General features: G+C 36.6%; 1 protein-coding gene and 1 non-coding gene across 3 annotated transcripts in view; both read left to right on the top strand.

Moving 5' to 3' along the window:
- The window catches only part of EIF2A (eukaryotic translation initiation factor 2A), a 42841-nt gene that overhangs the window by 857 nt on the left and 16747 nt on the right, over positions 1–25237 (top strand). The window contains exons 2-9 of one of the 2 annotated variants that reach the window (XM_027543613.1): positions 11574–11643; positions 14500–14574; positions 17313–17431; positions 18657–18756; positions 19004–19086; positions 22046–22119; positions 22262–22406; positions 22610–22726. In XM_027543613.1, coding sequence (XP_027399414.1) covers positions 11574–11643; positions 14500–14574; positions 17313–17431; positions 18657–18756; positions 19004–19086; positions 22046–22119; positions 22262–22406; positions 22610–22726 — 783 coding nt within the window. The remainder of the gene's footprint in view (positions 1–11573; positions 11644–14499; positions 14575–17312; positions 17432–18656; positions 18757–19003; positions 19087–22045; positions 22120–22261; positions 22407–22609; positions 22727–25237) is intronic. The other variant, XM_027543619.1, reaches the window with a different exon arrangement.
- Positions 7853–7984, top strand: LOC113899630. The gene has a single exon (XR_003512947.1). It is a non-coding gene; the product is annotated as a small nucleolar RNA SNORA42/SNORA80 family (small nucleolar RNA).

The raw sequence follows: 25237 nt of genomic DNA, 5'->3' as shown, positions 1-25237 counted from the left end.
TTGGGAGAGAAAAGAAGGCTTAAATTAAGTTACCAATAACTTAACATGTAGAGGAAAAAGAAGCCATTGAGGAAAGGGGTTACTTCCCCCTGAGACTTGAAAGGAACCTTAAAAAACTTTTGCACCTTTTGCCATTCTGCATTTGGAGATCTTTGTTGTCAGTGTTAAGCACCAGGCTCATTCATATTCAGTGTGGCTACCACAGTTCTTTCATCAAACGTTTGTCAAATACTGACTGATTTGTTAGATACCTTGCCAGGCAGGTACTGCCTAAAAGCATAATTACCTAACTAAATGAATTTATTTCTCTAATTTCACAAAGGTAGCCTGTATGTTACTTACAATTTAGGAATGCTGAATGCTTTTTTGAACTTTAAAAATTAATACATTTTTGTATGTAATCATTTTATCTTTTCCCTTTTAAAATCCTTATAGTAACTGCTTACAGGGTAAATTCTTTGCTGTTGAGCACAGCATGTGGAACCCTTTATAATCTTTTGAATAGCTCTTGTCATTCATTTTACTCCTTGCAACCTCATCCTATTTTGTTCTTCATCAATATTGAACTTTAAAACCCTTGAGCCACGTGTTTCCTTAGTCTAACACTATCCTCTTTCTCTTGATTTGGCTGACTTCTTTTTATCTTTTTAATTTTATTTTAGACGTCATTACTTTATGAAGGCTTTCCTTAATCTTCCCAGATAGTCAATCTTTCCTCAGACTGTTTTTGTACCTTGTATATACTTTTTTTTTTTCTTTTCATTCATCACATAGGATGATTATCTACTTGTTCAGATGCTTTTCTCCCCTGGTAGACTGTGAACTCCTTAATGGCAGAGACAGAGTCTTATTCATCCCTGTCTTCTCAATACCAGATACAATGCCTGGTATACAAGAGACACTAAATATTTAATGGAAAAATAAAGTAATGAAAGATAACCCCTTTATTTGTACTCAGACTAACCAAGAGTGACAGTTTTCTTACAATGCTTAAAATCAAGGACTTAAGTTAAAATCAAGAGCTTAAGAGTTATCAGTCAGTCTTCTCATTATATTCTCATATTTATAGCAGCTCAGAGAAATTAAGTGGTGAGATTCACATTACAAATTGGCAAAGTCAGAATTATATTCAATCATTCAACCCCATGTTTCATTTTTTCTTGCATTGGAACATACTGATTAATCTTTTAAACATTCTGAGAATAGGTATTTCAGTCAACAATGGATCCTTTTACTTCCAAAATCTTGTTTAAATTTATGGGATTTAGGAGTTGTTAATGGTTTTAACTTAAGATTACCTAGTAAATTGTATTAGTTATTATTTTTCACTGGAAATGACAGAAAGCTAAAACAAGTGAAAGGATTAAAAAAAAAAAACTCATGTACCTGAAAGCTTTTACTGTTACATTCGGGTATTCTCATGACTCCAAAAATCTGTTTTTCTTCATCCCTAAGCTCTTGCTTTCTTTCAGGTTAAATTTATTCTCAGGCTAATGTTTGAACTGGGATCTCCAGGTTTACATTCAGCCAGCTCAGCAGCCCCTAAGGAAAGTGCACATCTGTGCCTGTGTTAAGGTTGGCTGTCTTTGAGTTGACTTGGCTCTTGTTCGCCATTTAATTAGTCAGATTTATTTATTTTTTTTTTTAAGAGTCTTTTTTTTCCCCCATGTATTTATTTATTTTTGGATGCGCTGGGTCGTGGCTTTTCACAGGCTTTGTCTGGTTGCGGTGGCTTCTCTTGTTGCAGAGCACAGGCTCTAGGTGCCTGGGCTTCAGTAGTTGTGGCACACAGGCTTAGTTGCTCCAGGACATGTGGAATCTTCCTGAACCAGGGATTGAACCCATGTCCCATGTATTGGTCAGATCAGATCAGATCAGTCGCTCAGTCGTGTCCGACTCTTTGCGACCCCATGAATCGCAGCACGCCAGGCCTCCCTGTCCATCACCAATTCCTGGAGTTCACTCAGACTCACATCCATCAAGTCAGTGATGCCATCCAGCCATCTCATCCTCTGTCGTCCCCTTCTCCTCCTGCCCCCAATCCCTCCCAGCATCAGAGTCTTTTCCAGTGAGTCAGTTCTTCGCATGAGGTGGCCAAAGTACTGGAGTTTCAGCTTTAGCGTCATTCCTCCCAAAGAAATCCCAGGGCTGATCTCCTTCAGAATGGACTGGTTGGATCTCCTTGCAGTCCAAGGGACTCTCAAGAGTCTTCTCCAACACCACAGTTCAAAAGCATCAATTCTTCGGCGCTCAGCCTTCTTCACAGTCCAACTCTCACATCCATACATGACCACAGGAAAAACCATAGCCTTGACTAGACGAACCTTTGTTGGCAAAGTAATGTCTCTGCTTTTGAATATGCTATCTAGGTTGGTCATAACTTTCCTTCCAAGGAGTAAGCGTCTTTTAATTTCATGGCTGCAGTCACCATCTGCAGTGATTTTGGAGCCCAGAAAAATAAAGTCTGACACTGTTTCCACTGTTTCCCCATCTATTTCCCATGAAGTGATGGGACCGGATGCCATGATCTTAGTTTTCTGAATGTTGAGCTTTAAGCCAGCTTTTTCACTCTCCGCTTTCACTTTCACTTTCATCAAGAGGCTTTTGAGTTCCTCTTCACTTTCTGCCATAAGGGTGGTGTCATCTGCATATCTGAGGTTATTGATATTTCTCCCGGCAATCTTGATTCCAGCTTGTGTTTCTTCCAGCCCAGCATTTCTCATGATGTACTCTGCATAGAAGTTAAATAAACAGGGAGACAATATACAGCCTTGACGAACTCCTTTTCCTATTTGGAACCAGTCTGTTGTTCCATGTCCAGTTCTAACTGTTGCTTCCTGACCTGCATACAAATTTCTCAAGAGGCAGATCAGGTGGTCTGGTATTCCCATCTCTTTCACAATTTTCCACAGTTTATTGTGATCCACACAGTCAAAGGCTTTGGCATAGTCAATAAAGCAGAAATAGATGTTTTTCTGGAACTCTCTTGCTTTTTCCATGATCCAGCAGATGTTGGCAATTTGATCTCTGGTTCCTCTGCCTTTTCTAAAACCAGCTTGAACATCAGGAAGTTCATGTATTGGTAGGTGGATTCTTTTTGTTGTTCTCCCAGTTTTATTGAGAGAGAATTGACAGACAGCACATATAAGGTTAAGGTGTATAGCATAATGATTTGACTTCTTTCAATAAATAATTATCACAATAAGTTTCTCATATGCAATTTAAGGAAATGAAAATTTTTTCTCTTGTGATGAGAACTCTCAGGATTTTTTTTTCTGTTTGGTTTTTTAATTAATTAATTTTTAATTGAAGGATGACTGCTTTATAATATTGTGTTGGTTTCTGCCATACATCAGCATGAATCAGCCGTAGGTATACATGTGTCCCCTCCCTCCAGAACCTCCCTCCCATCTCCCACTCCATCCCACCCCTCTAGTTTGTCACAGAGCCCTGATATGAGTTCCCCGAGTCATACAGCAAAGCCCCCCTGCTGTCTGTTTTACATATGGTAGTGTATATGTCTCCATGCTACTCTCGCCATTGGTCCCACCCCTCCCACACCTGTGACCACACATCTCTTCTCTGTCTCCATTGCTGTGGCAGGTGGATTCTTATTCACTGTGCCACCAGGGAAGTCCTAAATTAGTCAGTTTTTAATCGGATCACCAGAACCAAATTATTCTCACCCCTGGATATTTCTCAAAGGAAAACTAAGGTCTCCTGTAAAGGGGGTCCAGGATGCTTGGCCATAAAAGAACAATAACCCTTACATGAAGCTCATGTTGTTCAGTCAGCTTGCCTACTTGAGGCCATTGAGATAATCAAGATTGAGTCATTTTCCTAAATTGATATATACTTCCGTGGGTACAAGGATTGGAAATAATATGATATCACTGTATCCCAGACCTAGGGCCAATTTTCGTTGAGCCTCATAGTCTTCGCTTATTAACTCAGGCCTAGAGCAATGAATGGTACGTATCTAGAAAGGCTAGTAAGTTTTTAAAATATACTATATAGGCACAGTATTTAACATAATTATTGTTTTTAAACAGTAATTTTTTGTGGAACTTTGTTGTTTATTTGTTGCTTTAATGAAAAGAACCATTTGTATTCTTGATTTTTCTTTTTTTATAGAACATGTTGATCCTTTTTTGATTAAAGGGAAAAATCATTAAAAATAAGGAATCATGTCAATACACTATATTAAGCTATCCCCACACTTTACTCATTGTTTTACATTTAGTCACTTCCAATTAAAATGAATTCCTCATTAGAAAGTCATGTAGAAAAAAGATTGTTTCGGTTATTGAAAAGAGTTTGTTTTGAGTCCATATTTATTTTTGCTTTTATTAATTTATAATGCAGTTTATGTTCTGTTATGAACCTGATTTTGCATTTCATCTGATAAACTTTGTATATCTGTGTATTCAAATTTGTGGAAGTTGTTCAAACTGATAATACAGTTTAATATCAGTAGTATATCTTAGTGGTTCCAAAATTTTTTACAGCACTTTCTTATAGTTGTATTTCTGTGTAGGGAAATATATAATAAAATATTTGTTTTAAATAGTGGTTTACATGTATGAACAAAGCTATAATGACTCATTATGATTTTTATGATGAATATAATTGATATTTACTTCCCCTAGAATAGACATATCTACTGTAAAGCATCATGTATAAAGAAGTTGTCTAATTTAATGGGAACCAACTGTATCATTAGTGCATAAAGTAGCTTTCAGTTCGGTTCAGTCGCTCAGTCGTGTCCGACTCTTTGCGACCCCATAAATCGCAACACGCCAGGCCTACCTGTCCATCACCAACTCCCGGAATTCACCCAAACTCATGTGCATCGAGTCGATGATGCCATTCAGACATCTCATCCTCTGTCGTCTCCTTCTCCTCCTGCCCCCAATCTCTCCCACCGTCAGGGTCTTTTCCAATGAGTCACTCCTCGCATGAGGTGGCCAAATTACTGGAGTTTCAGCTTCAGCATCAGTCCTTCCAATGAACACCCAGGACTGGTCTCCTTTAGGATGGACTGGTTGGATCTCCTGCAGTCCAAGGGGCCCGCAAGAGTCTTCTCTAACACCACAGTTCAAAAGCATCAATTCTTCGGCACTCAGCTTTCTTCATAGTCCAACTCTCACATCCATACATGACCACGGGAAAAAACATAGCCTTGACTAGACGGACCTTTGTTAGCAAAGTAATATCTCTGCTTTTGAATATGCTATCTAGGTTGGACATAACTTTCCTTCCAAGGAGTAAGCGTCTTTTAATTTCATGGCTGCAATCACCATCTGCAATAATTTTAATATGTACTTTTATCTTGCAGAATATGTTTTTATCTTAGTACAGAAATTCTTGGTCAATGTGATTTTTAATTTAACACTTTTGTTCGGTATTCCCAAGCAAATCCATTCTTGCAGAATGTTGGCAGACTTTTGATTGGTTTCATTTCTTAGAATATTGTAAACGAAATATTACTGAAAAATGATGGGCTTTTAAAAAGCCTTTTTATTTTGAAGTAAATTAAGACAGGAAGTTGCAAAAAGAGTCAAGAGAGTTCCTGTGTATCCCTCACCTAACTTTCCTCAATGATAATATCTTATATAACTATAGTGTATTGTCAGAACCAGGAAATTGATACTGGTATGGTAGTATTCACTAAACTGCTGTCCTATTTGGATTTTACTTGTTTGTGCATGCATGTATTTTACCACATGTGCAGATTCATGTCACCACCACTATCAGAATATAGAACTGCTCCATCACCACAAAGGACTACTCTGTCACCCTTTTCTGGTTGGAGCCTCCATCCACCTGTAACCCTTGGCATCCACTGATCTGTTCTCTATCATGATACTTTGTCATTTCAAGAGTGTTGTATAAACGGGATCATAGACCACTGTGGATTTTTGTTTTTAAAGTGTTCTTTATTTAGAATGAGAACATATGCATGTTGAAAAGGAGTTGATTAATTTGACTCAGATTTTGCTTCTCCAGAATCATATTAAAACCAGTAATTGAAAATCACGAAAGTGAATGCTACTTGAGAAAGAAAGACATGGCACTTTTCACAGTGACTTTTCTGTCAGTGTTGCTTCCTGAGATTTTGGGTTAATCTGCGTGAAAGAGTGAGGGTTAAGTGGGAGTTTTGCTCCCTGTCTTAGTCCATTCTGGCTCCTGTAACACAAATAGCATAGATTGGGTGCACGCTCAGTTCTCAGTGGTGTTCAGCTCCTTGTGATCCCATGGACTGCAGCCGCCAGGCTCTTCTGTCCATGGAATCATCCAGGCAGGAATACTGGAGTGGTTGCCATTTCCTACTCCAAGACTGGGTGGTAGCCAACGGAAATTTATTTATTACAGTTCTGGAGGCTGGCAATTCCAAGATCAAGGCACCAGCAGATTCAGTGTCTGGTGAGCACCAGCTTCCTGGTTTATAGACAGTCATTCTACACCATGTCCTCACATGGCAAAAGAGACAGGGGAGCTCTGGGGGGCTTATTTCATGAGGGCACTAATCCCATTCATAAAGGCTCTGCCTTCTTGACCTAATTACCTCCCCAAAGCCACTCCAAATACCATTAAGAAGTAAGTTTCAGTGTATGAATTTGGGGTCGGGGTACACAGACATTCAGTCTATAGCAACTCTTTTGGGATCTTCTACTTATCTTAGTTTGGAATATAAGTATGACAGGAATTTTGTAAGAGGAAAATCTTATACTTGTAATGATTGCCCTGAATACCCTGAAAGTTCCACTGCTGTGGCAGAAGGCTACCTTCTTGGGTTCTGAGGTACAGCTGCCAGTTTAGTATAACATACAAAACCTTTGAATTTTCATCAGGTCAACATTGGGTTGGTAATAACAGCAGAATCAACAGATACAGAGGACCGAGGTCACTAGGTACAAATTCCATGAGAGCATAAGAAGTTGAGACGAGCCGGGGATGGCTTTTTTCTTTTTTGCCAATCATTTTGGGTAGAACGTGGTTTGATTGCATTCAGCATATGGCACATTTTAAAAAGTATTTGTGGCTTCATTGGGTCTGTGCTGACAATGTACCATTTTGTTTTTCTAGATGAGTGTGAGAATTCTGAGAGAGAGTGCTTAGTGAGTTAAACTGTCACTGCAGTTTGTGAGAGGGACTTCGTTAGGCTGATGGAATATTATGTAACCTAGCTATAACATGTAATCTGATAACTGTACATGCCCTAGTTTGGGAAATTCATTTTTATTAATCCTTCAAATATTTATTAAAACCGTAATTGTAGTATTAAGAATGGTGTCTTTTCTTCTAAATCAGGGTATCATACATTGTATTGCAGCAGGTGATTGACTTGGTGACAGGAAAGAGGACAGCTTTGCCTGTGTAGTAAGAGAATTTTGACGGAATACTTGATTTTAGTCAAAGGCCAAGAATGGGACTTCTCTGACTGTCCAGTGGTTAAGACTTCGCCTTCCAGTGCAACAGGGTGCAGATTTTATCCATCCTTTGTCGGGGAGCTAAGATCCCACATGCCTTATGGCCAAAAAACCAAGACATAAAACAGAAGCAATATTATAACAAGTTCAATAAAGATTTTAAAAATGGTCCACATCCAGAAATCTTAGGAAAAAAAACAAGAAACAGTTGAGAATTTCTGATGTTAAGAATTAAACTTCATAGTTTTCAAGTCATCTAAGATAACATTTTTTGGCAGAAAATGTTTACCAAATATTAGAGATTTTTAGAATAGGTATTCATCAGTGTTTCATTCAAGGTGTAGCAATGGACTGAGCCCATTTGAAACCGTTATCTTGAGTGCGGTGATGGACTCATTTTTTAAGATCCCTAGTACAATGCATGGGTTTGGATTTATGGCAGGCCCATCCCCCTGGGCCTCTCATAGTGTCCCATGCCAGAAAAAACTGGCCCCGAACCATTGCCCAGCCTCTGCCCGTAGGCTGCAGGCACTGAAGTGGGTTGCACAGTGAAAAAAAAAACCAAAAACCCCTAATGCGTAGCACATGAAGCTGTGCAGGGGCCAGATAGAGAGCCTTGTGGGCAGTCCTATGAGGAGTTTAGGTTTTGATATGTGTAGAACTGCAGATGGTGACTGCAGCCATGAAATGAAAAGACGCTTACTCCTTGGAAGGAAAGTTATGACCAACCTAGACAGCATATTCAAAAGCAGAGACATTACTTTGCCAACAAAGGTCCGCTTAGTCAAGGCTATGGTTTTTCCTGTGGTCATGTATGGATGTGAGAGTTGGACTATAAAGAGAGCTGAGCTTTTGATGCTTTTGAACTGTGGTGTTGAAGAAGACTCTTGAGAGTCCCTTGGACTGCAAGGAGATCCAACCAGTCCATCCTAAAGGAGGTCGGTCCTGGGTGTTCATTGGAAGGACTGATGTTGAAGCTGAAACTCCAATGTTTTGGCCACCCGTTGTAAAGAGCTGACTCATTGGAAAAGACCCTGATGCTGGGAAAGATTGAGGGCAGGAGAAGAAGGGGACGACAGAGGATGAGATGGTTGGATGGCATCACGGACTCAATGGACATGGGTTTGGGTGAACTCCGGGAGTTGGTGATGGACAGGGAGGCCTGGTGTGCTGCAGTTCATAGGGTCACAAAGAGTCGAACACACTGAGCGACTGAACTGAACTGAACTGATATGTAGAACACTTTGCTAGACTCCATTCTGTTCAAGGGCAAGTTAGCCACAACAGTTTGGCAATTCAGTTTAGTATATGAGGAAACATGGTATCCAGTTGTATACTTGTGAATGTAGACAAGAAACTTATCATTCAGGTATGTGTTTACTCAACTTTTTTCTCATTTTTCCACTAGAATGAAAGCTCCGTTGAGTACATGGATTGTTTGTCACTGGTTCTTTTACTTTCATTCTAACTTCAAAGCATTTACTTTGAAAAGTAAATAGCAATTCTCAATATCTGAAAATTGAGCTAGTTAATCTATAGGCAGAAAATCAGTGTTATGAGAACTGTCCCTTGGGAAGGGAGAAGAAATGGGGATCAGATTTGGAGCCCGAGTGGCCCTTGGGTACCAGCTTTGCTGCTGAAGAGTGGGAGATTTGGAAATAGCTGGTAGAAAAGGAAGCAGGTGCACTTCAGTAAAACCTTTTCTTCAGGTGTGTACTGATGCTGCTAGCAAGAATTCTAGCTGATACAATAGTAACTCATCACCAAGTTCTGTCAGTTTTCTGTCTTGAATATTGAATGCTGATTCTCCACTTTGCATTTCTACTGCCTGGCCCTAGTCCAAGGTTTTTGTCTTGTTTTTGCCATGCTGCACAGCTTGCAGGATCATAGTTCCCTGACCAAGGATCAAACCCGGGCCCATAGCAGTAGAAACACAAGCGTCCGTAACCACTGGACCACCAGAGAATCACCCGGTTTCTGTATCTCTCTTGCGGGGCTCCTGCAAACCATCTTGAGCAGTCTCTTCACGCTCTGTCAGTCTCTTCACGCCCTCTCACTGCCTTCTGGGTCTCTGTCTACACTGTGTCAGGTTGACCTTTTCAAATTGCAAATCTGGTTTTAAAAATCTGCCTAAAACTTCTTTGAATTTTCCCGTGGTTCTTCGGCTCCAGTCCAGTGTTGCCTAACCTAGGCCCCGGGATCCTGTTTGGTCCGAGCTCTGTTTTCTTCTCTAGATCCATCTCCTTCCAGCCACACAGGCCTTCTTTTCGTTCCTGCGATGCTGTCATCTCTCCTGCCATGGAGCGTCTGTATCTGTTACTGTTACTCCTTGCTTGTTAACTGCTATTTTATCTTTCATATCAGCACACAAATCACTAGTCAAGGATGCTTTTCCTATCCTTCGATTTTTAGATTGAAACTCCGAATTATTCACTGTAGTAGCCTCTTCTGTCTTTCCTTTGTAGCACCAAATGCAGTTATAGATTTCCATCTATTTGACTAATTATTTGATCAGTGAGGTCAGGGACAAGAGTGATTTTCCTCCCTATTGTATCTGTAGTACTCAACATGAGAGGTAGTTTTTTTTTTTTTTTTCCTCTGTAAACATTTGTTGAATGAATGGATCATTTTGTTTGGTTCAGCTTTATAAGCTTCTAATTCAGCCATTTAAAACAAAGTAGAATCTAGTCCTGTAGATGGTTTTGCTTATTTAATCTTGAACTTTGTTCCCACCTAATTTTTTAGGACATTAGTGTTGTTGAGGGTGTCAGTGTCTCATGCTACTTATTCTCTTAGTTTAAGAAATTGTGACTATATTAATAGTGCTTTGTTATTGTTTTTTTTTAAATAACTTTGCATGAATTTATACTGTATTTTCATGTTATTATTTTACATAAAGTACACAGTGTTCTAAAGTTTTCATTTTGTTGAGTAGGGCACAGACTTGAGGTAGTAATGAATCTAAGGTTCCACAGCCAGGTAGGAACTGAGGTCTGCCTTTGAGTTCATGTCCTCTCTGTTACAGTACAACTACTTTTCACAGGTGACAGTCACAATTTTGAGCTTTTATTTATAAAACTTAATTGAAATAGTAAGCTGATACAAAGATTTAATTTAGACTCAGCTTCTAGTTCTGTTTCCAGCAGCTATACATTTTGAAAATGTGATTACAAAATAATGTGAAAACATAATACTAAGATCACTTTTTTCCCATTTGAATGAAAGGATGTAAGTATGAATGTTATATTTCAATGTGCATGCATAGATTTCTTGTAAAATAGATAAAAGTGGGTTTATTGAAGTAATCTCCTCAGAGACTAAATGAGTATGCTCTGCAGAAAAAAAAAAAGAATAATATTGATTGTCTTAGTCAGTTTGCATGTGTGCCCACTAAATAATTCATTCGTGTCCGGTTCTGTGCAACACTATGGACTGCAGCCTGCCAGATTCCTCTGTCCATGGGATTCTCAGGCAGGAATACTAGAATGGGTTGCCATGCCCTCCTCCAGGGGATCTTTCTGATCCAGGGATCGAACCTGCATGTCTTATGTCTCCTGCATTGTCAGGCAGGTTCTTTGCTACTAGCGCCAACTGGGAAGCCCCTTGGTCAGTTTAGGCTGTTATAACAAAGCGCCGCATACTAGGTAACTTGTAAACAACAGGAGATAGAATTCTAGAGGCTGGAAGTCTGAGCCCGGGGTGCAGCATGGTCAGGTGCTGGTAAGAACCCTCTTCTTGTTTGTTGTCTGCCAGTGTATTGTAGCCTCACATATCCTCTGTGTTTTTCTTAAAAGGGTACTAATCCTATTCATGAGGAATCCACTTTTGTGATCTAATAACCCTCTGAAAGGCTCCACGATCAAGTACCATCACATTGGAGTTAGGGTTTCAACATGAGCCTTTTGTGGTTACACAAACATTCAACTCATTGCATTACCTATTTATTTCCCAGCAGTTAAATGATCTTATGCAGAAGAGCAAGAAAAATGTACCCATTTAATGCTGATGTTAATAGTTCTATGAAATATTTAGTGATTTTCTTAGTATTTTGATTGGAAACTTTTCGCTTTTTTAAACATTTGTGAAGACTGAATATTTATTAACAAAGTAATGGTGATTCTTTCCCTTTTTTTCCTTTAGTCCGAGGATCAGAAGGGCTGTACATGGTAAATGGACCACCACATTTTACAGAAAGCACAGTGTTCCCAAGGTATGGTTTTATTTTGTTGAGTAATGTTATAGAGAACAAAAAAAAGAACAGATAAGCTAGTTTCTTGGGACATATCACATAATGTTAACAGAAGATGGGAAGAATGCATATTCTCTATCAAAAAAAATGACCTTTAGATTTGAAAACAGTAGCTTGAGTACATTTAAAAGGTCTAGACAACAGTGTAATTTAGTTCATGCCTGAGGCTTAGAGGAATGGGGAGAAACTTGTGAATGTGATAGCCAGACCACTGCCTATCATCTCCATTAAATTACAGCCTGAGGGGGTTTTGCTAAACTGTGATAGGAGTCAACCTGAAAGAGTTCCTGCCAACCTTAGAGAAAACAATTTGAGGATTAAGGAGAATAATGACCAAAAATTAAGGCATGTCAAGTATATAAATATTCCCTCCAAAATCTTTCTCCTTCCAAATATTTTTGGTCAGTGTTAGACATTGATGGGATCCTATTCATTACTTTGAAAACTGATAAAAAAAAATCAAGCATTTATGTTACTTCCTGTACAAACTTTTTCAGAGAAACCAAACTGTTGATGAAGAAAACTTCTCTATAGAGCAGTAGTAAACCCAGAAGGAAGATTGGGCTTAGATAATCACTATTTCTTTATCGTAAAGAAGTCATGTATCAGTGGTTCTCAAGCTTTTGCATGCCTCAGAATCATCTGAAGAGCTTGTTAAAAAAAACACACACAGGATACTGTTGCCTCTTTAGGTTTTCTGATTCAGTAAATCTGGGGCAGGACCCCAAGAATAAGAATTTTTAAGTTCTCAGTTAATGCTGATGCTTCAAGTCTAGAGACAACACTTTGAGAACAGCTGATATAGGCAAATGATCATCGAAAGATGCTGAAACTGTTAGATGAACTGTTGATAGGGAACTTTATAATCAGACTGTCATCGTCTGACTCTATTGATGATTTTTTTTATGAGCTCCAGTTCTCTAAAACTTTGTTACAGAAAATACGGGCCAAAGGTCAACTGTATTAGCAACACCTTGAGTCAGTGCAGAAATGTAACATCTCAGGCCCTACTCAGTTTACTGAATCAAAATCTGTAGTTTAACCAGGTCCTCAGTAATTTGTATGCAAATTAATATTTGAAAAGTACCACTTTAGAAAATGAGTCTGGATTAAAGCTTTTGTGCTGCACTTCACTGGGATGTGCAGTCCCAAGGCAGCAGGACTGAGGGAGAAATGGAAATGAGAAAAGGAAGTGAAAGGAAACATAGAATAGGATACACTGAGCTGACCACCAGTTCACAAAATCCACCCGGGTTGCTTGGTCATGCAAATCTCTCCAGTGAGGTTGTATAAAACCACTGTGCCTTCGAACAACCTATTGTTAAGAGGATGGGTACAGAATTGACTGCAGCCAGAGTCTCTTTTGATCTGTTTGGGCTGAATCTGAGTGCCAGTGCTCCTCTTCCTGCTACTGCAGTAGGTGTAATGGAAGCCATGCTGAAATGTGGCCCTCATTCCTGAAGAGTCTGAGACAACCAGTGGTGTTAAGGAGATGAGGTGGCCATGTCTTCCTTGAATGGCTGGCGCCTGGGAGCAGGAAGGATTCACTGGATCTGAGGAGGCGCATAGTGAGTCCAGTACAATCTCAGCATCACTAAGAGTAGAACAAGGAGACAGTGCATGTCTCTTGGTGAGTTGCAATAGGAACAATGTAGTATTTACCTTCTATGAAGATTTTTAAAAACCTGCTTCTAGTCAGGCTTTTAGATCTGGGCATTGTGTGATTACAGAAACACAAATGTCATCATCAGATGAATTAATGCAAAGATAGTGCCCTGTTTAGAAGGGGTGTACTGGTGAGTTCTCAGTGTGTTGTTATTTGACAATTCAAATATTTATTAGCTACAAAATTCTGATCTGATGTTGTGACTACATGTATGGACATTACTGAACACACACACACACACACACACACACATTTCTTTATGGGTCTTCATTATCTCTGGGAGATGTGCTCACAGTGGCCATCTCCTTTTGAGAGATACAGTGCTTAAAGTTTTCATCATTTGATAGAAGATTGCCAAGAAGTCCAAGTTCCACAGGTTAGTTTTTGTACAGAATCCTGCATCCATATTTATTTAATGTGAATATCCTCTTCTGGTTGTTAATACTTTCTCTGCACAGGAGAAATTGATGGAAGATCTTTGTCTTTTAAATCCAGGGGCACTTGTTGGCTACTTGAGGATATTGTACCCACCATTGTTTTGTTACGCTGGTAGTTTGGGAAATTCTTTACAAAGCTGTGTTGAAATCCTTCAGCTGTCTCAGGATAAGGACTGACAGCTGGTAACTTCCACATTGTTGTTTGTTTTTAGTTGCTAAATCCTGTCCGACTCCTTTGTGACTACATGGAATAGCCCCACCAGGCTCCTCTGTCCATGGGATTTCCCAGGCAAGGATACTGAAGTGGGTTGCCATTTCCTTCTCCAGGGGATCTTCCTGACCCAGGGGTCAGACCCAGGTCTCCTGCATTGCAGACGGATTCTTTACCACTAAACCACCTGGGAACTCCTAGTTTCCACATATACTTACTTTTTTGGGTTTTCAGACAAACTAGTTATTCACCCCAAAGGGCTCTATTTCTTACTTAAGATTGATCTGTTGGTATAAAAATTGATTTCCAGTTTACTTTATAGTGGTGGTCAATGCTACATTTTAAGAGGGAAAGTATTTTGGACAAACTAAAGCATGTTAGAATTATTTTCTAAAATTTATGTAAGTTCTTAGTCACTAAATTAGTAAGATTGTGGATTTTTGATAAGATTTTTTTAATAATGTTTATTAATTTAAGCTTTTTTTTTCCTTGTCATTTTTCAGAGAATCTGGGAAAAATTGCAAAGCCTATACCTTTAGTAAGGATGGGACCTTGTTTGCCTGGGGCAATGGAGAAAAGTTAGTGTTTATTTATATAACTTTTTTTGTATATGTCATGAATATAAAACGTAATTGTTTTATTTGAATAACATGTATTTGGATGTCATTTATAAACTCCATCTTTATAGTCTTGGTACAATTAGGTATTATCTCCAGTATAACATTCACAGAACATCTCCAAAGTTGTTAGTTTCTATTTATGTGTCAAACTTGTTTGAGTTCTCTAGTTTCTTAGAATTAAAAAGGAACATATGAAAAGGGGCTATTAATTTAATGCCAGCAGTTTGTTTTAAGTGGTGCTCCAAGTTACTGGTTAGGGTTTCTTGAGTTCTGCATTAATACTTAGAGAGTAGTTCTCTTTGCTGCTTTATCTTAGATACTTTATATTTTTGCTGTTAAACTACTTAACAGCTGTATTTATTGCTATTTTGTTGTAGATAACAGCGTGTCATTAAGTATAAGTTATTCAGAAATATGTTTGGTATAGTCTATATTACATAAAATAATCAGATTATAAAATTGGTTTTAAGAAAAATAAGTATTTAGATTTCAGTGTCATAATTTCACTCAGAAAACTAATCCTTTTCCATTTTCCATAGTCACTGTATTTTAATTACTAGAACCAGGAAAAATGCCCGAGTATTTGTTGCTTGATTTAAAGTTATTTTAGTGTTGTTGTGTTTAGCCAGATACAATAGCTTAGATTTTTAAGGGGGAAAAACGATTACATGAGTTTGAAAAGTGCATTTTAAATGTTTCTTACACCATGGTAATATATTCTCGGGTCTTTCGACTATCAGGTCAAGTTGGATTAAACATATGATTTTTAAAAGTGCTAGAAAGATTGTGTTGAGTTAGTTGATTCACTTCTACAACTATAAGTAGCTGGTAGGATTCACTTTTATAATTAAAAATGTTCATTAGTATTTTTTTGTAAGTTACTAAATACAATCAACAAACTACTACTCTCAAATTATTAATAATGTAATTATATTGGGTCTTATTCACAATGTTAACAGTCTTAGTCTCAAAAGAAAGGATGCACTTTCAACTTATTTCTTTAGGTATAACCTGTTGGGTTGTATTGTTTTTAAATCCATATTTTAGTTTGTACTATTTGGGTAATAAGTTGATAGAAATTTACTATCTGATAGGATATACCATATATCTTTTCATTGCCTATTATCTTTTTGATGTATCCTTTATTCTGATAACTTAGAGTTTATTAAGTAAATTTATTTTCACTTTGGCAATTATCATTAATTATTTTATATGTCATATCTCCTCTTTGCTTTCTGTTGAGTTCAACTCAGTTCTTTTACTATGTCCCCACATGTTGTGTCCATTCATCTTTTTAATATATTTTTTCATACCTTGCTCTAGTATTTATTTCCTTAAGGTGCTACAGCCACAGCAATACATATTGTTCCTGGGTCGAGAGAAACAGATGTAGAGTATTGATTGTAGTCTTTGCTGAGTCCATGGTTAATTAAGTCAGAAGCTATAGCTGATTTTTCCTTAAATATATGCATATAAAATATACACCCTTCATTAAACTAAGAATAACTTCAAAGTTTATTAACAACAACAGAAAACTTCATGTAATTCTAAAATATGTAATTTACAGTAAATTGTAAAGAATCTACCGTTGTAAGCATGTATATCTGTGTGTTTAAGCAGTTTTTGCTTATCCTAACCCAGTGTTCTCAAACTTGAGTTGAATAAAATAACTTAAGGAATTTCTGCAGTGAGAAGGAATATCTTTTTTTTTTTTTTTTAATCCTAAGGACTACACAAGAGCAAGTCAGGCCAAACAGGTTTCAAAGCCTTGATCTGGCATTTATTAGTAGTATGATCTTGGGCAAATCATCAAATCATATCACTTTTTTTTCCCCTAACCTTCAGTTTTACCATTTGTAAAATGGAGATGTTAATATCTATTTTATGAGATTGTTGTGAAGATTAAATGAGAAAATGTACATAAAGTGGTTAAAACAGAACATAGTACGTAGAAAATATTCCAAAAAAAAGGAAACTGCTTTTTTAATATACGGTTATTGTCATTTTTGTCTTTATTGTATCATGATAATTCTTATAGTAGTGTCTTTTGGAGAATGCTTCTGAGATTTTAATAGACATCAAAACTCTCCTTGATGATTTCCCCAGATGCTCAGTTTCCATTTACTCAAATTAAAAAATACACTTTTTGTTTTCTCTTGAATTTGATATTCCTTTGCTTGTCTGGGTTTGCACTGTGTTCACTCAAAGGCCTGTTATTTGTTTTTGGCTAAAGGTGGTATCATCTATTGTGTCTTCCTGGAAATTCTATTTTAATTCCCAGCTGCTGCTGCTGCTGCTACTAAGTCGCTTCAGTCGTGTCCGACTCTGTGCGACCCCATAGACGGCAGCCCACCAGGCTCCCCCGTCCATGGGATTCTCCAGGCAAGAACACTGGAGTGGGTTGCCGTTTCCTTCTCCAATGCATGAAAGTGAAAAGTGAAAGTAAAGTCGCTCAGTCGTGTCTGACTCTTAGTAATTCCCAGCACCAGCCTTTAATAGGGGCCTTTTGGTAAAACATATTCTTTTTTATGTTAGAGTATTTATTGGATATTTTCTAGAACTAACTGAAAATTGATCTTTATGAAAAATGAACACTTCAGAGTGATCTGTATTTAAAAAGAAGTATGAATGTTTTGGATAGTGCTGACTATTGTGAAACAGTATTTCATTGCTGAAGTAATTTCTTTTGAAACCAGAATAAATGTTATCAGTGTCACTAAAAAGGGACTGCTGCACTCCTTCGACCTTCCAAAGGCAGTTTGCCTTGAGTTCTCACCAAAAAACACTGTCCTGGCAACATGGCAGCCTTACACTGGTAAGTATATTCCAATTGTAAAAATATTCTGATAGGACCAATGCAATTCAGTGGGGGAAGAAAGAGAAGGTTATAACCTTATAGGAAAATAATTAATCTTTATAATACTAAGCAGTGTTTAAGAATATTTTTAATCAACAATGAATCTTGCATTCCCCAAATACAGTGTACTTTAAATGATTTCAAGTTAGAAGATTTGTCATGAGATAGAGGAAAAGAAAAAGCTCAAGGGAAAATTTATAAAGTAAATAATTACTGGATAAAGAAGATCTCAAAATTAAGAAGAATAATGAACTTTAAGATGAAATGTTTTATATAAGCATAAAGAGGAAGTACAGTAGACACATCATCTAAGAAATGTGGATGGTATGACAGAGTAGGAAATGGTGTGCCATTTTCTGGAACAAGTAAAGATCTAATATACTTTATATGAGCATTTTATGTAACTGCTTTGTAGATGAGTGATAAAATATTGGGCACTGGTATAGAGCTTATTTTTAAAAGCATTTTGTAATAATGTGAATATTGTTGAATAAATATATGTTAAGTTCAGTTTAGTTCAGTTCAGTCGCTCAGTCGTGTCCGACTCTTTGTGACCCCATGAACCGCAGCATGCCAGGCCTCCCTGTCCATCACCAACTCCCGGAGTTCACTCAGACTCAGGTCCATCGAGTCGGTGATGCCATCCAGCCATCTCATCCTCTGTTGTCCCCTTCTCCTCCTGCCCCCAATCCCTCCCAGCATCAGTTAGTAGTTCATTATAGGGTTATAAACCTTCTGAGTTTGTTCTTCCAAGAGGCATAGACTGTAATGAATCTTAGTTTTCCAAGTAAGTAAACAAGAATTGGAGAATCAGTTGAGAACTATGAGTGGTTTTATGTAACTTTTTTCATGCGTGTGACTTATAGACACAGCTTTCATAAGACAGTTTAATCTGTTTAACAGCAAACCACATCAGACTTAACAAACAAGAAATCTCGTAAGTATTTTTAAAAACTGTAGTAACTGACTCATTTCAGAAATACTGAACTTCTCAAACAGCTGTCATATCGTCATGGCTTTAGGAATGGGCGATTAAATCTATAACTTAAGTTAGAGGGGAAAATTGATTTAAAGCATCTCTTACCTGATCTTTATAATCTTGTTGAAATTTTTTCTAAGAATGAAATCTTTTTACTGGTGTTAGGAGACAGTTAACTGCAAAAAAAATTTATTTTTATGGCAGCTTCTAAAGATGATGCAGCTGGGATACCCAATCTGCAACTTTATGATGTGAAAACTGGAACATGTTTGAAGTCCTTCATTCAGAAAAAAATGCAAAATTGGTAAATAAGTGCTTTAAAATATTAGTTATTTTTAAATATTTTAAATATATTTTTTGCATATTGTTTGTTTTTCTGGTATAATTTAGAATATAACTTGTCAGATCAAAATCCAGATCTTTAAGGATTTTGTATGTGGAAATATAATAGAGTAAGATCTTGATCTTTGTTTATAAGTATTCTTCCTTAAATGGTAAACAGTATCATAAACTTTAACATGCTATAGTTATATTCTTGCTCTTCATTGTAGGTGTCCTTCCTGGTCAGAAGATGAAACGCTTTGTGCCCGAAATGTTAACAATGAAGTTCACTTTTTTGAAAACAACAACTTTAGTATGGAAAGATTTATGAAATAATTGTATTATTTACTATAAATGTGTACAGTTTTTATTGCCTTATATGGCATCATATGGTTCTCCTAAATCCTGTTTTTATGTTAACAACAGTTGCTGTTACAGGAATTCATTTGAGTAACTCAAGTCTAAATGCTAGTAAAATGTTATAACACAAATATACTATTTTATAATAAGTTTTTACCATCTAATTACTACTAAATTAATATATTTGAATAGCTCTTACTGAGTTTAGTTGCTATTGAAATTCTGTGATATGAATTTTTAAAATATTGTGTAGAATTTCAAACACGAAAGTAGACACCTAGTCCCAGTAATCATCAGCCTGTTGCCAGTCCTTCTTCATCCAGGCATCTATTCACCTATCATCTCTCTTACTCTGCTTAAGCAAATCATAAACATCATATAATTTTACCTGTAAATATTTCAGTAAGGTAGTCATAATACTGTTATCACAGATTATAAAATATCTGGTCAGTTTCAAATTTCTAATAATTGCAAAATGTAATTTTTTTAATACTTAAGATCTAGATAATGTCTTTCATATTACAGTTGATATATATATATAAGTTTCTTTAAATATAGATTTCCTCTCTATTCTTTTTTCCCCTTGCAGTTTATTATTTTAGAAACAAGGTTACTTGTATTATATATCTTCCCATAATTTAAGTTTTGCTCTTGTATCCTATTCTGTAATTTACCATATTCATCTATTTCCTGTAAATAACTATTTGAATCTAGAGTTGGTCAGTTTCAAGTTCTTTTTGGGAGATATGAGGGCAAGACTACATCATCATAAGGCAGTATTTTTTTTTTTATCAAGAAGCACCTAATGTCTCATTGTCTTTAATTTTGTACAGTTAATTGGCATTAATATTCAGTGCCTTGATCCATTATTTTATGAGTGGTTAGAAATTGCTGATATTAAAGTTTCCCTCCTCATCTCATTTGTTAGTTTATACTACCACTATAAAGAGAATTCCCTTTTCTACTATTTGGTTACCTAGTGTTACTTTTTATATCGGAAAGGCAAGATAAATATTCTTTTCGTTTATCACTTTTAACGAAATGAATTCTTTCACTAGCAACTAGATCCCTTAGACAAGTTAGCCTCCCCCCAACCTAATAAACATATATGATTAATCCATTTTAAAAATTATTTTTATTAATGCTTAAATTGTCCTGTCATTGGTCTTTAATGACTTCTTTGCTGTATGGTGGGACAAGTCATTCTAGGGTTATCTTGTTTATTTCTTGCTATATACCTATAATCAGCCAATTCTGTAGTACACTCTGCTCTCTTTTGGTGGAAAATGGTATTTAGAGACTACAGTCTGGGTGTAGAGGATTTTCTTTGCTACTGTGTTGATTGATCATTGTTTCTACTCCTTTTTTTCTTCTTTCTTAGCTTTCATCTGTATTGTTTTTTTGCTAACACTGAGAATCTGGTTCTCTGGGCTACCAGGGGAGATAGTTTGAGAATAGTACATCCATATAATTATTTATTTGCTTTGTTCTACTGGACCACATAGTGTTTTAAGAATAGCAGTACCAGCAATATAACACCAATAACATGATTACTGAAAAATACTTTAAAGGAGAAATTTTGTAGCTCCTTTTGTCCTTAGAGCATTCTGTTGGTGACTGAACACTTTTCAGTACAGACAGTCCCCAACTTGGATAGTTTGGCTTATCTTTTTTGACTTTATACTAAAATGAAAGCGATATATATTCAGTAGAAATTGTACTTTGAGTGTTGATCTTTCCCTGGGCTAGAGATACGTGGTATGATACATGATGTTGGGCAGCAGCAGTGAGCCACAGCTCCCAGTCAGCCACCTGATCACAAGGGTCAACAACTGATACACTTACAGCTATTCTGGACTCTTACAGCCATTATGTTATTCATTTTTAGTTCAGTATTCAATGGATTACATGAGAGATCCAACATTTTATTATAAAATCAGCATTGTGTTTAATGATTTTGCTCAACTATAGACTAACGTTAAGTGTTCTGAGCACATTTAGGGTAGTCTAACATAAGCGATGCATCAGGTGTGCATTTTCAGCTTATGATATTTTCAACTTAAAATGGGTTTATCAGGACATAACCATGTTGTAAGTTGAGAAAGTAAAATGGGAATTAGAAACTGTTCACATGTACCAGAGATGGTGTGCAGGCTGATTTTGATAGCATCCACACAATCATTTAGCTGTACCCTTCAATTTCCTGCTTTTGAGACTTAACCTGTTCCCGCTGATTTGGGGTTAGCTTGCTTATTTATCTTACTTGCCACTTCATGAGCATGCTGAAAGGAGGGGGCTGCCAGTTTAGCAGCTGGATATGCTACTTTTGAACAGCTGTTGATCTCATATTTGAACAAAGGGCGAGTAATAGCTCTTGATCCCATTGACCATGAGAGCAGTAGTGTTGATAACATGGTTTCTTACTGCCTGGCACAGAGGAATCATTCAACAAATATCTAGCCATTGTTATTGTTACTATTGTTGTGATTAACATTGTTATGGATCTGTGTATCATGTTAGTTACGGAATTTTCATATCCACATTCTACAGTAGCAAGCTAGAGTCATCTTTCCCATCAGATGGGCTCTAAGACAACATTAGTTCAGAGGTTTAAGGGAAGAGAATAGATACCTATTTAATACCTACTTTGTGCCTGGCACTGTGTACTAGGAATTAAGTATGTGATTCTCTTACTTGGCGAAGGTCATACAGTTAGTAGTGTCTGAGTAAGAATTCAAGCATAGGTCCATCTGGCTCTCACCCCATGCTTTTTCTACTGTGTAGCTCTGCCTGGCCTACATGAGACTACATTTTGTGTATAGTTACATTAACCTTTTATGATGTATTCAGAATTTGACACATATCAATTACCTTTTGCTCATTAACCTAACACCATTTACTTTTTTTTTTAGACACAATTGCAAATAAATTGCATTTGAAAAAAATTAATGATTTTGTGTTATCACCTGGACCCCAACCGTACAAGGTAATTGCTAATGTTTTTGTTTGTTCATGTGGAATGGTATGAGATTAAGCCTTTTCCTAGTTTTTGGTGACTTTAAAGACATGTCCATCTTAGTTTATATGCTTCAAAAAATTAAGTGTTTACTTATGTCTGTGTATCTTAGGTGGCTGTCTATGTTCCAGGAAGTAAGGGTGCACCTTCATTTGTTAGATTATATCAGTACCCCAACTTTGATGAGCCTCATGCAGCTTTAGCCAATAAAAGTTTCTTTAAGGCTGATAAGGTCACAATGCTATGGAATAAAAAAGGTATGAGAAATATCTTTTTATCTCCCATTTTGTTTATCAAGCATTAATTTAGACTTATATTCCTGTGTGTATAGAAAAAGGAAAAATTACCAGTGTTTATTTATTGAAAATTTACATATGGCCTGTTACACTTTTTAATGCTTTTCTTATCAACATTAGGTTAATTTATGTTTTAAACCTAATTAAAGTTTTTATCCTTTTAGCTACTGCTGTGTTGGTAATAGCTAGTACAGATGTTGACAAGACAGGAGCTTCCTACTATGGGGAACAGACGCTGCACTACATTGCAACAAATGGAGAAAGTGCTGTGGTGCAATTACGTGAGTGCTCCAGTAGTCTCCCTTTGGGAGAATCGATGATAGTCAAAAATACTGTGCCATAAAAATGTTATCATCTAAGTTCTTTTTTTTTTTTTTTTTTTTTTTTAGTTGTGTCAGGTCTTAGCTGTGGCACACAGACTCTCTAATTGTGGCTCACAGGCTCAGTAGGCTTAGTTGCTCCACAGCATGTGTGATCTTAGTTCCTTGACCAGGGATTGAACCCACTTTCCTGCATTGCAAGGCAAATTCTTAACCACCAGACCACCAGGGAAGTCCACATCTAAGTTGTTGATCAAGTGATAGAACTCACATATTTTAACAACCTTTAAGATAAAATTTATCTTCATTAAGTAATTTAACTCATCCCCAAACATACCTATTTTGAAAGAATCCAATTAGTTAATTTAGTTTTGCTGTAAGTTGAGTAGGGAACTTGCTGAGTGAGGTAATTCCACTGTATTAGCTCTTTGGGAGCTTATTTAACTATGACAGCAAGTTGATCTAGTGGGTTTAGCATCATCTTCAGAACTGAAGAGTGTTAACCACTTCATACTTTGTTTCAAGGAGTTAAGGTAACTTAATAGTTTTAAAATTCCTGCAACTCAGTAATCTTCTTTATTTTGAATTGAACATGTAAGGGTAAGGTAAACTTTCTTTTAAAACAGTATGTATTCCCATTGAAGTCAGGAACCAAACAAGGATGACTCCCCCCACGCACTTTCTACTATTATAGAACATTCTGAAAGACCTAGTGAGTGTTCTGATCAAAAGAATAAGTATACAGTTTTGAAAGGTGAAAAGCAAATCACCTCAGCTCATACAGATTGTCACAGTATAAACAGCATCCTCTTATAAAACATAATGGAAGGAAAGATTCCATATATGGCAACAAAAAAACAAGAAATATATAGGGCTGATGGGAAGAAAACTAAAACTAATGAAGGGCAAACTAACCTTTCGTGAGAATTTTACAAAGATGTCATTTCTCTCCAAACTGATCTAAAAATTAAATTAGAATGCCAGTGGATTTTCTTTTTTTACAACTAGATAAGCTCATTCCAAAGTTGCTATCAAAAAGTAAACATGCAAGAATGGTTTGAAAACTATGTAAAAAAAGAGGAAGGAAAGAGGGATTCTGATACTATTAAGATATAAAGCAATTGTAATGAAGACAGTTTCGTTCTGTGTTATGGTTAGGCAGATAATCAGTAGAAAACAACAGGATTCAGAAATAGATCCATACTTCTGTAGCCATTGACTTATAATAAAGTCAGCATTTAAATCATGGGTAAAAATGCTGCTCTTTTAATACATGCTTTGGGGACAGTTGGCTATTTGTAACAAAAAGATTTTGCTACTACTTGTTTACCAAAATAAATTCTGGCTGGGCCAAAAAATTATATCTAAAACTATAGAACTAGAAGAAAATGCGGGGGAATTTTCTTCTAATCTTAAAGTAGAATAAGACTTTCTAAACACGACAGAAGTCATATGGGGCAAGTGGTAAGTTTGAGTATATGAAATTATACATTTCTACATTGGGGGAAGAAAAAAGTCCATAAACTAAGCAAAACAAACAATAAATTAGGGAAAAATATTTTTAGAAAAGGGATGATTATGAGAAAAGATGAATTTTGATAGTATATTAAGTATAACAAAGACCAATAATAGGAAATAAAAATAGGTATAAGACAGTAAAAAATAGTCCACAGGACTATTATAGGACACTAAAAAAAGAAATAAGATTATGTATAAGTGTATTAAAAGGTGCTTAGCTTATAATAAAGGAAACCAGACACAGTTTTCCACTTAGTAGGTTGGCAAAGATAAAAATATGAAACAGTGAGTGAGAATGAGGGGAAAGTCTTTGCTATCAAAAATTATTGGTAGTGTAAATTGGTGCAACTTCTTTAAAGGGCATTTCAGTGTACATTATCAAGTAAATTTATGTGTCCTTTGACCAGGCAGTTTCTCTCTTACAGGTGTTATTTGTGTAAATTTACACAAATGAAAAGTAAATAGCAGGGTTTGTAATGGAACACAGTGCAGCTGAATGAGGCAAAGCTCAATGTGCCTTTATGGAAGAATTTCCAAGATAGGAGTATTAAATGAAACAAGAAAGGTTTAAAACTTTTTTTTGTGTATGTGCATTTATGTATTTAAGAGAGAGAAGCTTAATTTCAACAAAAATATTCTGAAATAATATGCAGGAAATATGATAGAGGATTGGTTGTCCTTGTGTCATGGTTGTTTAGTCTCTAAGTTGTGTCTGACTCTTTTGCAACCCCATGCTGTAGCATGCTAGGCTCCTCTGTCAATGGGATTTTCTAGGCAAGTATACTGGAGTGGGTTGCCACTTCCTTCTCCAGGGGCTCTTCCTGACCCAGGGATGGAACCCACATCTCCTGAATTGGCAGGCAAGTTCTTTACCACTGAACCACCAGAGAGGCTTATTTTTGTGCCATGTCTTTTTTGTGTTTTTATTGTTATATACGTATATTGCCTCTCTCA

This window comes from Bos indicus x Bos taurus, chromosome 1 (genome assembly GCF_003369695.1).
Source record: "Bos indicus x Bos taurus breed Angus x Brahman F1 hybrid chromosome 1, Bos_hybrid_MaternalHap_v2.0, whole genome shotgun sequence".
Lineage (NCBI taxonomy): Eukaryota > Metazoa > Chordata > Mammalia > Artiodactyla > Bovidae > Bos > Bos indicus x Bos taurus.
The sequence above is the reverse complement of the archived record's forward strand: the minus strand, read 5'-3'. Positions and strand labels throughout refer to the sequence as shown.